This window comes from Myotis lucifugus, unplaced genomic scaffold (assembly GCF_000147115.1).
Source record: "Myotis lucifugus unplaced genomic scaffold, Myoluc2.0 scaffold_283, whole genome shotgun sequence".
Classification (NCBI taxonomy): domain Eukaryota; kingdom Metazoa; phylum Chordata; class Mammalia; order Chiroptera; family Vespertilionidae; genus Myotis; species Myotis lucifugus.
In genome coordinates this window covers 1,031,075-1,045,042 of record NW_005871331.1, presented here as the reverse complement: position 1 = coordinate 1,045,042, position 13,968 = coordinate 1,031,075, and the positions used below count along the sequence as shown (strand labels likewise).

Sequence of the window (13,968 nt, the reverse complement as noted above, 5' to 3'; positions counted from 1 at the left end):
CACCTGACTGAACATTATATAGCTATCAAAATAGATTCTCATAAAGCCCTTGTAAGACAAAGAAAACCACTTAAAAGCTAGATATAAAATTCATATGTGTGCTGTTAATTGCCAATGTATTTTAAAAGGCCTTTAAAGACAATCATAAAAACATACATACAAAAATAAAATGGACTCTTCCAGCACTGTGTTGGGGAATTGGGGTTATGGGTAACTTTTTCTTTCTCTATATGTCTAAACTCTCTATATACATATAGCTAAAAAGTTATGACTTTTTTTTAGATGTACTTGTTTAAAAACAGGGCAGATACTTACTCAGCAAGGTCAGTATCTATAATGTTGTTGTCTTTCCCATGAGCTGTGGCCATGAATATGCAGTTGATGATGACAGTGCAGATGATGAACATGCTGAACAATGTGACCAGCATCTGTTAAGGCAGGTACACTGCAGATGGCAAGTGTCAGTAGTTAACATAGTGGAGGCCACCGGTGCCCCTCCAGTTCCCCTTCCCTGCAGGTGCACCTAACTGAATGTTGGCTGAGAACAACTCATAGCTATCCATCCCCTTCCTTAGGGGAATGGCAGCCTCCACACATGGAGGGCTACAACCCCCTTCCACATGTCTGACTGACTTGAGCCTCACAAAAAGCTGGGCCCTTGCCTCCAGGCGTGGCAGTTCTGGGGTACAATTTGTGCCCAGAGCTCTCAAACTCAGCTGAGACCCCGTTCTTATTTGACTCCTCCTTTTGCTCCATCCTGCTTCCCTTTCTCCTTCTCCAGAGAGCACTCCTCTACTAAAACACCTAAGTAAAAATCCCTGTCTCAGGCTCTGCTTCTAGGGAAGCCAACCTAAAGTTATTTCTTCTCTTTCTCTTCAGCACTGCATTCTGTCTACCAATCCATGTTTCTTACACCTCCCCTAGTCTAAAACTGCCTAGCATCTCCACCATCCACGCACACATCAGTAATGCCAATGATTCCTACCTGTCTTTATCCTTAAGACTGAGGGTGCAAACTCAGTCTCCAGAGCCTGGAAAGTCACATAACTAGGTGAAATGGGCTGATGTTGGGCCGCAGGGAGGGGTGAACATGTGGTGAAATAGAGTGCACACATCCCCTCTAAAAGAGGCCCCAGTTTCTCACTACAACGACTTTGACCGATGGGAATGCAAGCCCAGCCTTGACAGGTTCCATTGTTCACAAGAAGCTGGAAACCTGGGCATTTAACATTAGAGAGTGTTTCTGAGAAGTTTTAAACATTGTGTAGGTGCAATACACTTATCAGCTAAGTATGATGCACAGGTTGACAGTTTACAACCTTTTTTTGGGTCTCAACTGAGATGCTCCTTTCTCCAGGAGGTCATCCTTGATGCCTCCAAAGCACAGCAGTGCCTCTCCACACTACCACTTCCAAACCACCCATCTCACTAAAGAAACTGCCTGCCTTTGGCCTGGCTCCTTCCCAGGGCAGGGGCCACGCCTTGTTCACACCCAACACTAGCACACTCCTGCCCTTGGCCAGTATTTATTGAAAGAATGAGCTGTTTCCACTCAAGAAACATGTGAACACCCTGGGGCGCATGCACTTTTCACTTGACCTGGACTTCATAAAAGCTGCAACAAAAGGATATGAATGGACTGAGATTCTAATGGCTAAGCTTCGGACTGAATTGAAAGGGCCCAAAATGAACAAGGCACGTTTGGCACTGAAGCGGTAGATTGTTCTCTTTTTGTTCAACACCATAAATGTCTGCAAAAGACCAAACACAACAGGAATTACAAAGCTGTGACAAAACAATATTTATCATGAGTTCATTTTGAGAAAATTCAGTGGAGCCATGGATTGAGGTATAGCTTAGCTTATTATTATAACTGGTGGTCTGTGAAGTCCAAAAGGTTGGCGACCGCTGGTTTAAGGAAACTTTTGGAGCAGCGGTCGCCAACCGGTGGTCTACAGACCAGTGGTGGTCCATGAGGTCCGAAAGGTTGGCAACCGCTGCTCTAGGGCATGTATCTACAGCGACAAGAATTAGAAGAGGACTGTAAGAGATGGAAACAGAATTGAACATTCACATTAAGCAGATGATTTTAAATTATTTTGATTACTAATAAAAACTTTGTAATGAATTTTAGAATAGTTAGGGACCTAGAGAGAACATATTGTTATGCTTGAGCAGTTTGACATGAGATAGTCTGCCAATCAATTCTAACCTTGAGAATCTTCAGTAAAGAAACGCATCAAGGTTCCCAGACTTGTTCTTCGATTCCCTCCATGGACATAGGGACAAATCTGCCTGTGGTTCTCAACTGGCAGGGGAAGCCCCACAGAAGGCATCTGGAAAGGCATGGGGGTGTTTCTGGTTGTCTGTCACGACGACGGGGGGCCCCACTGGCCTTTAGTGGGATGCCAAACCCACACAGACCTGCCCCATGGTGCACTGTTCCCCTCACAGTCCCCAGTTGGGCCCCACTACAGAATACCAAACCTGTACCCATTTCCTCCTAGCACAGCTTCCTGGGCTCTGGGAATGAAGCAGCCCCTGGACAACAAGCTTCACTCGCAGGTTTCTAACATCAACACCAGACCTCCCTCTTTCCATTGAATTGTAATCTAGCTGTTCCTTTATGTGTCCTTAAGGCTGTTAGTTATAAAAGTATTCACAGAACGAGGGTCATTCCTGTCTCCCCATGTCACTGCCCCATTCATATTTGACATGTAATCCAGCATGTTCTCAGACAGGAAAGACAGGCCTTGTCACCAAGGCCCAAGACAGGGCAGGGGTGCCTTGGCTGAAGTACCAGAACTTCAGCTATTTCACCAAGTTGCTGGAACTTACTTGTCTGCTGACCATGTGGCATTTTCTGTTTCCTCTAAAACAAAATGAAATGGGACGCAGGGTTCTTGAAAAGTTATGAATGAGCTCAGGAGCCCAAGACCCACTTTGGGGATTCTGTGCCCTTCCTTTGGATAGAAAGACAATTTCAGGATAAAGAGCAAACCTATCCTTGAGGTAAGTCACCCCAAATTAGTAGGTGGCATAATATGGCTCTGTGTCTGTGCCCTTTGATTTTGATATTTTATTAATGTCTCCTTTACTACTTTAAGAATTTCAACTAACGGTGTATTTAACTACACTTGCCAGGGTTTTAATGATTAAAATGATATATACCGACTCCTTCTGCCTGCTTGCTGACACATCTCCACCCCTTTCCCTGTAGCTCTTCAAAATAGAAGCTCCTAGAAAGGAAGTGGCCTGTGACCATGGAAAGAGCCCTTGGATTTGAGTCCCAGCTCCACCCCTCACTGGCCGTTTGACCTGGCATAAGCCACTTCCCCATTTGGTCTATGGTCTCCACACCTGTAAGGTGGCATGTTAATGACTACTACACATACCTCACATGACTGAGGAGAGCACTGGTCATGTGAGGTCACAGTTCTGCAGAGCTCTAAACAAGGATCATGTCTTCTGATTTGAAGGGAGGACCCAGGCTGAGAAGAGACACTTCCAGAACATCCATTCAGGCTAGAACAGAGCCTGCCCTCTAGGACTGTCCACAACACACCAAGCTGCTGCCTGCCTCATGGGTCTCCTATCCGTCCTTGAGGCAGAAGGAGGCAGTTAACTCACATCCAACAACTCTGCCTTCAAGAAGCCCCTGAATTCAGGGGCATAAGGAGAAGGAGAAATATTAGACTGTTTTGCTCCTTCATTTATCTTCCTCTTTCTTTTTCCCATTTATACCCTACTCTCCTCTGTACACACAGTCCTCATTTTGCCTGGTAAACCTAAGTCTATCCCAAGGACATATGAACCAGGCAATATTTCTTCGGAGAGATGACTTTCTCTTGGTTGCTAGTGGAGGATGCTCTCAGCATCATGTGTTTTCTAGGACTTCCCTCAAACTCCCCAGCCTCCTTCCTCCCTGACCTCAGTCTGTGAGGTGGGTTTTCCGCACTTCCTTGGATCCCACAGTGAGGTGATAATGGCAAGGTCTTCTGGCACTTTCCCAAAAGGGGATGGTCTGCTGAGAACTGTCCTTACTGCCCACCCAGGCTTTCAAACATCCAGCAGAGGAGTCCAAAATTCACATTTCCTCACCTGGGAACCCTCTTAAGGAACTTTTACTAGAATTTTCCTGCAAGAACTACATCCAGGTAGATGAAACAGCAAGCCTATCACATATTGGCATGGGGTTTATATATAGGCTATCCCCCCAAAATGTATATACACTCTGATAATTAACTGCAATGGGTTACATCTGAAACGAAACATCAATTGAGCTATCAGAAAAAAGTATGTAAACATTTTTGGTGGATACCCTGTATAATCTGCATGTGTCCACTTGATTACGTATTCTTAGACTTCACTATTGAACTCTGATTATATGTCAATTCACCTTCATAAGGTTAACACTAAAAAGTAAATTCTAAAAAGTTTTCAAAGTAAACTCTTGTTGCTGAATTGGACAATCTTAGACAGACAATCTTAGACAGCAATATTAATCCTTCACAGTTTATAAAGTGCTTCCATAGCGTGTCTATGCTGTAGGGTAGAGAAAGCAGGCATTATTCCCATTTTACAGATTAAAAATGGGGATCAGTGAAGTGATTTACCCAAAGTCATAAAGCCAGTCATTAAATGGCCTACACCCAACTTTGCTAACCGCTAGTCCAGTCATCTTTCCTGACATTTTCATCTGTTCTCATTTTAACCTTTCTGCTGCTCCTAGTCTTCATGTTCTTCTCCAAGACACACATTACATAGAGAAAGGGGTGACTGAAAGGAGTTCTCTGGATTGTGAAGGCAATAATAGGGGGTGATAGTAAAGGATAAGTACAGCTTGCTCCCTACAAACCCCAAGATTGGTGTTTGAGTTCCTTGTAACACCAGTTACAACTGCATGGTTAGAACACCCCAGGCTCCCCATGGAACTACCTTATGATTTCTGTAGAATGGGTCCAAGTCTTCCAGGGGCTTTGCTATCAGCTCACGGGGAATGTCACCATAGAGCTTGGGCAACTTCCTGGAGGCCTTTAGGTCAAGCTGAGGTCGAGGTTGGGGTTCTGCCGCTGTCTTGTCTTTGAGCTTCTTTTTTTCCTTTTGGATGGCAATCCGCTTCTCAATCGCAGCCAGAGAATCAGAAGTGAAGGGGCGGAAGTTCCGCGCATCTGGGAAAATTACTGGGTGGCACCAGTCATCCATCTTCATCCTTGAGACAATGACAAGTAGATCCTCAGAGAGCTCTGGGAGGTAGAGATCATACAGCCTGCCCTGGGATTCCTCTCTCCAAGAACAATATCAATGGGTCTAGAAGAGTTGATACGGAGGTGAGGGGCCTTGGGAGCTTATTGGTGTGGGACAGGTCAGAAGAAGTGACCACCACTGTGAATAAAGTAGGAACTTTGGGCACAGGCATGACCAAAGGAGGGAAATATTCCTGGAGAATCTATGGATAAGTGGCAGAATAAGCCCAGTCTCTAAAATTCAGACCAAGCATAGAGTACTAAGATAATAAGACCCAACAAGCGGAACTATTGAAGTGAGGCCTGAAGATGGCAGACAAGTGGCCATCGTGTAAACGGGAGAGGAAGGAGAATCAAGTGGCTCATAGCTGTGGGTTGCAAAATCAAAACTAATTACATGTGTGTTTTCTCACATCTGATCAGCGTGGAACACAGGCATGAACATTTATACTAACATCTATGATCCTACGCCAGCTCCTTTACTTCTGAAACCCAGATCTGGCAGAAACAAGACCCCAAGAAATCAAGATTTGTCAAACAAATAGGGTCACTCTACCATGTGATGATAGCTTTCCCAAATAGCCCTATCCCTGACAGCCCCTTCTACAAGGACTTTCTCTTCAGCCCCAATCTTAAAACTAGATTCTGAGAAAAAGCAATAGTGTTCAGGTTGAATGCCTTTATTCCCCATTCCAACCATTCTCTCCTTTGTTATTTTACTGAATGCCAACCTAGGATTGACTCCCAAACTACTCCCAGGAATTCTGAAGGGGAGTTCAAGATCATTCAACAACCATTGTGCTCAATGTCTGTTCTAGGCATAGTGCTAGGCACCAATGGTGAAGAAAACCACAGTCCCTCCTCCTGGTCCTACAGTCATGCCATCCTAGTGCAAGGGAGAAGACAGATAAAGACTACAATAGAGTAAGACAAATGCTACTATAGTGAGAAGTAGAGGGTAATACGTCTGCACAGGATAGGCATCTAGCTTTGGAGCATTAGGGATGGCCTACCAGAGCTTTAACGTCTCAGTTAAATACTGAAGGAGATAGAAGACTTAGACAAAAAAGGGGGGACCTAAGAGTTTTGCAGGAGGAGAAAATAGCATGTACAGGGACCCCTGGGTGAAAAAGAATACAGTGTCCATCAACAAGTTCTGTTTGCCAGAAAAGGAGAGTTTGTGGAGTGGCATGGCCAGAAAAGGGCTCTAGTCAGCATTGCGAGAGCACGGGGGCCCCTATAATCCTTAGTAAAGATCATGGACTTCATCCTAATGGAGAGTTGCTAAAGGGTGGGTTGTTATTATTATTGTTGTTGTTATTGTTATTATTAAAGAGGAGTACCACTATCAAGTTTTTTTAATATCCCTCTAACTGGTAAGAATAAATAGGGTTTAGGATGAGGAGAAGGAGGGAGGCTAGAATCGGAAAAATCAGCTTGAAAACTATTACAATAAATCACAATCACAGACGATGGCCTAATGGAGTGGATGGACTTGACAATCACTTAAGAAATAGCCTTGATAAGTAATTAATGGGAAGGGAAGGATTTGAGGACAGTAAGGTTCTTGGCTTGGGCAGCTGGGTCAAAAAGTGGTGCTATTCACTCTGATAGAGAGACTAGGGAAGGGAAAAGCTTTGGAGGAATGGATTCAATTTAAAACACATGGAATTGAAGCTGCTTGTGGGACCTGCAAGTGGAGAGATCAAGGAATGCAAGTATAAGTCTATGGCATAAAATTATGCAGGGAATTGAGTGTGAAACCAAATTTAAAATATAAATAACAAGAACTGAAAGAATCATGAGAACAGCAAAAGGATTGCTGTCAGTAAGATAAATTCCTCATCTCACATAGGGACAATTCAATAACTCCTAACTAAACTTTATAAATCAAGAAACAGAACTTAAGAGAATTATTTATTAACAAAACAATGACTAGAAGACTGAAAAACTGAAAGAGTTAAAAGTGGGAGTGAGTATATAGGTGAAGGTTGAGACATTTTATTTTTCATGTAATATCCTTCCAAACCTACTTCCCTCCTGAGCTATTTGATTTAGTGCATGTACATGTTACTTTTATAAGATTGTAAAAGGAATGTAAAAATCCTTTGAGGGCTCAAAACATCCTCTGATTCAAAACAGAGTCGAAATACCAGGTATAGTGACATGCTCGAAATCTCCTTGAGTTGTAAAGGAAGCAAGCATAATCTCAACTTGCCATCCTAAAACATGTGAATTGTGATTTGACATGGAAAATCACAGGAACTGGAAGGGCAAGAGAAGGCTCTGTGAGATCGCCATGACATGGGAGTTGCCTGTCAGTGAGGGCTCTGCTCATACTCCTCTGAGGACTGGCCCAGCCAGCTCATAGGCCTGCTCTCCCTGAATAGAGAGAAAACAAACACCTAGGAAAGAGGACCAAGGCCTCACTTCCCTAAGCAGAGTTCCTAAATTCCTCAGGAATTCACTTGCAGTTAAGACTAGGTAGTTTCAGGCCTTACTTCAAATCTATAAGCTTTACAGAGATACTAGAGTCCTGGTGCATGAAATTCATGCATGGGTGGGGTCCCTAGGCCTGGCCGGTGATCAGGGCTGATCGGTTCCCCATCTACCCACCACCCCACCCCACCCCCTCCTCCTTCCCTTGCTACCAGCGTCTGCAGCCTCCCACCCCTTGTTCCCCATCCTAGCCTAGGGTCCACCCCAATTGGGTGATCAGGACCTGCTGGCTGGGGGGAGGGGCCAACCGCCACCAGGGCAGGTGGGTGGTGGGCTGATTGGGATCTGCCAGCACAGGAGAGGGGGGGTAGGGTCTGAGGGAGAGACCAGGGAGTTGGCCACCGGCCCCAAAGAGGGGCCCCCCTGGGAAACCGCTGCCACCCACCCCTGGTTCCCCATCCCAGCCTTGACACTGGGGCCTGTGGGCTGGGGGAAGCTCCTGCATTGAGTGTCTGCCTCCTGGTGGTCAGTGCACATCATAGCGACCTGTTGTTCCATCATAACAGTCGTTTAGGCTTTTATATATACTAATATAGATATAGACCTTAACTCCAATTGTTCATTCATTCCTGTGCTAGATACTGGGTTTTCGAAGTGATATAAAACACCATCCCCAGTCCTCAGGGTCTTGTAGTGGGGTGTGTGTGGGGGGGTCAGGTAAGTCAAGGATGGAGAATAAACCACACGATGAGTGTGGGTGCACTAGGGGGAAGCATTGGGTACTGTGGGGGTCCAAAAGGCACGGTTATGAAGAATCCAAAGTCACTGAGCTGGGAGGAGAAAGGGAAGTGTATGCAGGTGTGAAAGCACTGAGCATAGCAAAAGGTTTTTGTTTCTTACTTATGACTTTTCCTGCAATTATAAAAGTGGCATAACCTTGTGTGCTGGACATTGTCAGTTTGCCCTCCAGACCTCTCCCCATCCTTCTCCACCCTGCTCAGTGCCCATGAAGCTGATACATATGGAACTCTCTTCAGGGTCCCTTGAACTTTGGCTTCTGGTTGGGTTTGGCCAATGGGAGGCACCAGCGAGGGACCAGAGAATGGTGGAGAGTGAGGTCAGGCTTTTCCTCCCCAACCCTCTCCCTGGCAGTGGCCATGGGCCATAGTGACTGTCAGATGGCCCACCCACGCAGCTCTCTCCCAGGTTCCATAGCATCTCCTTCCCCTTGCCCTGCAAATGTGGGGTGTAATGGCACCCACTATCAACACATTTGAGAACTGCACCCTCAATGATTCTGTTACTGAGCTCTGCCCATACCTTTGTAAAATGTCCCTTTAATAAAACATCCTCGAAATGCCCAGTTTGAATGTGCCATCTGTTTCCTGCCAGGGCCCTGGCTAATAGAGTCACCCATTAAATAAAATTTAGAAAACAAGAAAAGGAAATGATTACCCACACACCAAAGCCACCCAACATACGCAAGTTTTGACATTTTGGAGTATTTTTTTCCATAGTCTTTTTGTGTATAATTTGCATAGCTATCATTGTAATACATATGCAATTTTACATCATGAACTTTTCAATCAATGCTTTATCACAAACATTTTTACTATAATAGGAATCGTCTAATGGCATCAACCCTATTCCAGGTAAAATTTAATTCTCAGGACAATCTCATGAGATAAAAATTATCCTTAAGGTATTTCTGAAATGAAACCTTCATCTGGAATTAGGGTGAATTATTTGTGACCTTCTCTTAAGAGGCAGAGATTTTAACCTTATATCTTCCTGACTAGAGTTTCTCTCTAGGTTTCTCTCTTGGTAAGGAGCCAAACTGGTTAACCTGACATTCACACTTACACCAGCCAGTAAGCGAAGTCACTGAGGAAGTCATCAAAGGTTTGCAACTGCATGCCCAGAACATTCCAATATGGACCTGGTCCACACAACTCAAAATGCCAAAGGTCTACCTTGAGGTTCATACAGCTATAAGCTATAGGCTAAGCCCTGTGTCAATGCTTTAAATGAATTAAGAATTTCCCTCTCATAATTTCCCAAGAAATGTACAACGTGGATATTATACCATCCACATTTACAGAAGAAAACATTGGAGTTTAGAGAAAATGAGATACTTGCCTGTGATCACATACGCATTCCTGCAACCCACCTACCTGCCTAGTTCTTCAGACTCAAAGCTAAGACATCCCAAGGAGGTGAGAGAAGGGAATCAGGAGAAGAAAGACACATAGCTTCCAGCTGGGCTGGGTCTACAGCATCCTCACTGTGTGTGACATGCTTCCCAGCACATCAGCCTCACTGCCACCCAATCACATCTCACTCCCAGAGGCATTCCACTGGCCCCACCATGAGACCCTCCCTCCCTCCCAACCAAGCAGATAGCCCAGTGATAAATGTACCCGGTAAGATGCCCCCTTGTTTGTTTTGGGTGGTGGTCTGAACAGCAAGTTCTTAACTTTGGTGACCATGTTTATTAAAGTGGGTTACAAAAAACAATATCCCCTTCCTCTTGCTTAGGTCCCATAAGAAAAGCAGAAAGCAAAGGAACGGGAATAGACTGTAGCACAACTGATCTCAATCTAAAATGAATCCCAAGATTAGTGTGCTAGCTCTTCAGAGAAAAGAAAAAGTATACATTAATTTCTGATTAAGTTACCTGGCCACAGGAATTCAGAAAACACCTGGACGATGTGTACTGCGGCCTGACGGAGACAAAGCTTGAGCACCGATTTACTAGCAAAGTCCAATTCCTAACACCAAGTCCATGCGGTGAGCCCCCTCCTGGCACCATGCCCCTCTCAGAGTATCTGAAAGGAGCACTACCTGATGGACCCCACCACTGAGTCACCTGGTCTCTGCCTCTAATTTGAGCAGGAAATGGTTACAGAGACCTACAGTCCATTCTGATGGGAAAACACACACACACACACACACACACACACACACACAGGGCAGGTTCCATAGTGGCAAGTCCAGACTTGAAAGAACAGAGGATAGGGCTGTCCCCATCTCAGACTTACCTGCCTTCTGGTGAGGTGGCTCCAGACAGCAGCTCCAGTGGCCCCTCTCAAAGCTCTCTCCTCGGAGCAAGTCTCTCTCTGAGTCTGAGCTCCTGCTCCCAGCAGTCGGAGCCCTTCTGGGAGGAGCGGCTCAGAAGCTGGGTGGAGAGCATGGAGGAAGGCAAATGGGAAGAGAGCCAAAATGATTTTAAAGAATCGTGTAGGAAACCCTGTAACCGGAGAAGTGACTGAGATGGTACTTACATTTATACTTTGGAAGCATCTGCCTTTAATCAGTGCTTAATCTAACGGCAGAAAGCATCATTAATAAAGAAACAGCTTCTTGTTTTTTCCTTTGGCCCCATCCAAGTGGGTGAGAGAATACAGAAAGGTCTGTGAAAGCCATGCTGTGTTCCTGAATCCAGACTATCCTGCAGGCCACCTAACCGGGGAACTTGAGGGTCTCGCCCCCCAGGACCTCCTGAGGCTCATCGTGTGAGACTGTTTACAAGGCACCCAATCCACTCCTCCTCCCTTTTCTCTTGTGCCATCAACACTGGGGGTTCAGACCCAGGAAAATGCGTGCTTGTTATGTGGTTGTCACAAGGGACGCCAAGAAGACCCCTTGGCCTCAAAGCATCTCCACAATCCATCTGTCATCAAACTCAAACTCCCCCACATAAACTTCTGTTTTGTTAATTTTGGGGGGAAATTTAAATCTCTTTGGGAGGTGTCACACCATAAGCTATTTTCAGCCATTGTCACCTTCCAGAGGCTAGCTGACAGCTGTGATAAAGGATACAAGATGGGTGTTTACAAAGAAGGAGGTAGGAAGTAGGTGTTTAAAGGAGTGCTGGATTGGCATCACAGGCAGATTTCAGTCCTGTCAGAAAGGACACTAAATACTAGTCCCAGAAAACCTGGCAGGAGTCACAACTCCATCACTATAAGCTGCGTGATAGTGAGTGGATCACTCAATATCACTGAACCTTCATTTTCTCCCTATAAAATGGGATGATTCTTTCAAATATCCTTAGTCTTAAGAAGCAAATGTAACAAAAGCACTCTACACACACTAGATGTAAGTATCTGTTAATTTTTAAGAAGGAAAAGACCTGGCTGCTTTTCTCCCTCTGCTGACTCAACACCTAGATCCCACAGAGAGGAACTGAAATCAGACATGGGACTAGTACCAGCCTGGCGCACTGCAGACATGACCTGACTTTCTGAAGCCGTGGTCAGAAATCTAAGCCCTTGTCTAATTTCAGGGTGACTCTCAGAATAAGAGAAGACCAACGAATAGGAGAAGCACTTGGAGTTAATAAGCATTTTTTACATGAATAAAAAAGTTTGCATTTGAAGAGGTAAAGGAGACCTCTAAATCCAATATCTTAAAAGGCCCTGGTCTTTTCAAATATAAACTCTTTGCAAACATTATTTATCCTAAGCTATTTAGTTATATTCAGACTTCGAACTCTGAAGTTTCAGAAAATCTTTCTACATCCATCTTCAAGGTAAATGCAAATGATTCCAAATGGAAGAACTTAAGTGTCAAAGAGTAATACACAAACAGACCACCCAAGCAGTATGGGGTTTGCATTGGGACATTCCCAGATTCATCTCTCCGTGCATTTGACAGACAGAGCAGAACACCTGTGCTGAGTCCTCATAATAAGAGAATACTAACATCAGAGCATGGTCAGGATGCCCCCACTTTTGCATCCCTGGAGCCATACAGCATTGTCACCACTCTTGGTTGCTAGCGGGCAGCAAGACCTGCCAGTTTCAGTCCTGCCATCTGACAAGCTGACCAGCTTCGCCATCAGTGGCCAAGTATGGTGCATCAAAAGCCACATCTCCCATCTGTTTATTTAGCAAAGATAACATTGAACCTCCACAATTGCAGAGCACCTGGAAATACCAAAGACCTGAACCCTTAAGGAGCATGCAGCCCATTGATGATAAAGGTGTACAAAGAACTATAAAACAAGAAAGAGAATATCAAAAAGCTGCAAGCAAGAATCAAACAGAGCCTCCACAGCACAGAACAGGGAGCGACTCATTCTGGAAAGATTTCCAAGAGGAGATGGGATTTGGACTGAGGCTCAGAGGATGAGTAAGAACTCAATATGCAAATAAAGTAGAGATGGAAAAGTATGAACAAGGACACACAGGCATGTGTAGAAAATGTCAAGTGGTTCCATGAGGATGGAATATTGGCAAAAGGAGGAGCCTAGAAGAAGAGGATGAAGGGATGCTCTGCATGGCCTTGCATACCACTTGGATACCACTAAGGAGTTTGAACTTGAACTTGTATTGAGTAACAGTCATGGAAACCAGCACTGTCTTAAGCTTTTAATTTATATTTATGTGTAACTACCAAGTCTTCTGTTTCCCTAATGTGTATCACTGCTGATATCTAATTGACAATTAGACATCCACATAAACAAACAGATGTTATTGGGTAATGCTGAGGGTGTGATGTATGTCACAGCAGCTGTGCACAGCCAAACTGAACAGAACATCTTGTGGCAGAACTAGCTGGGACTGATTTTGGGGACACAGCTCTGAGGAGGTACAGAATCCATTTCCTAGGAATCATTTGCCTTCCAAGTTGTAAGGGAGATTCCTTAGTAGATCCTTATGGAAACATGCTCATTGAGGACACAGTTTCATGATCTTGTTCACTACTATGGCCCCATTATAACAATACATATCATTTAATAGGTGTTTAGTAATTATTTGTGAATGAATAAAAGAACTGCTAACCTCCTCACAGTCCTTTCTGAAACCCAGCCCTGGCTCCTCATTCCTGTACCAGGTATGTCTGGTTCTGGGAAGGAAGCCCTAGCAGGTCCCCCTTTGTGAGATCTTGTTCTTTATTCCCATCCTTCATTTCAAGTCAATCTGAGCTAGTACAAGCCCTTCTCATCTCTCACCTAGACTGTCACAACGGCCTTCTTAATGGACAGCCTGCCCCAGCCCCTCCCTGGTAGACTGTCCCACATATTGACCACTCCTGCCCCAGCCATATCTAGCTCTTCTCTGTGCCCTGCCCTGCCTAGGCCCTGAGCCCACTCTGAGTATTGCTAAAGTGCCCTCCTCTTGCTCTTTTTAAAAAATATATTTTTTATTATTGATAGTACTAGAGGCCCAGTGCACAGATTTGTGCACATTGAAAGGAAATTAATTAAAAGAAATATTTTAGAGGCCAAGGAAGGACTATATGAGGTTGGCTCCAGGGCATGTCTGGCCCATCTTGC

General features: G+C 44.7%; 1 protein-coding gene across 1 annotated transcript in view; it reads right to left on the bottom strand.

Annotated features, from left to right (window-relative positions):
• SCN11A (sodium voltage-gated channel alpha subunit 11) overlaps nucleotides 1-13,968 on the bottom strand; it is an 87,809-nt gene that overhangs the window by 56,183 nt on the left and 17,658 nt on the right. Inside the window, exons 2-4 of the mRNA XM_023763401.1 lie at nucleotides 4,939-5,212; nucleotides 1,633-1,751; nucleotides 316-417 (exon numbers count right to left, since the gene is read on the bottom strand). Coding sequence (XP_023619169.1) covers nucleotides 316-417; nucleotides 1,633-1,751; nucleotides 4,939-5,212 — 495 coding nt within the window. The remainder of the gene's footprint in view (nucleotides 1-315; nucleotides 418-1,632; nucleotides 1,752-4,938; nucleotides 5,213-13,968) is intronic.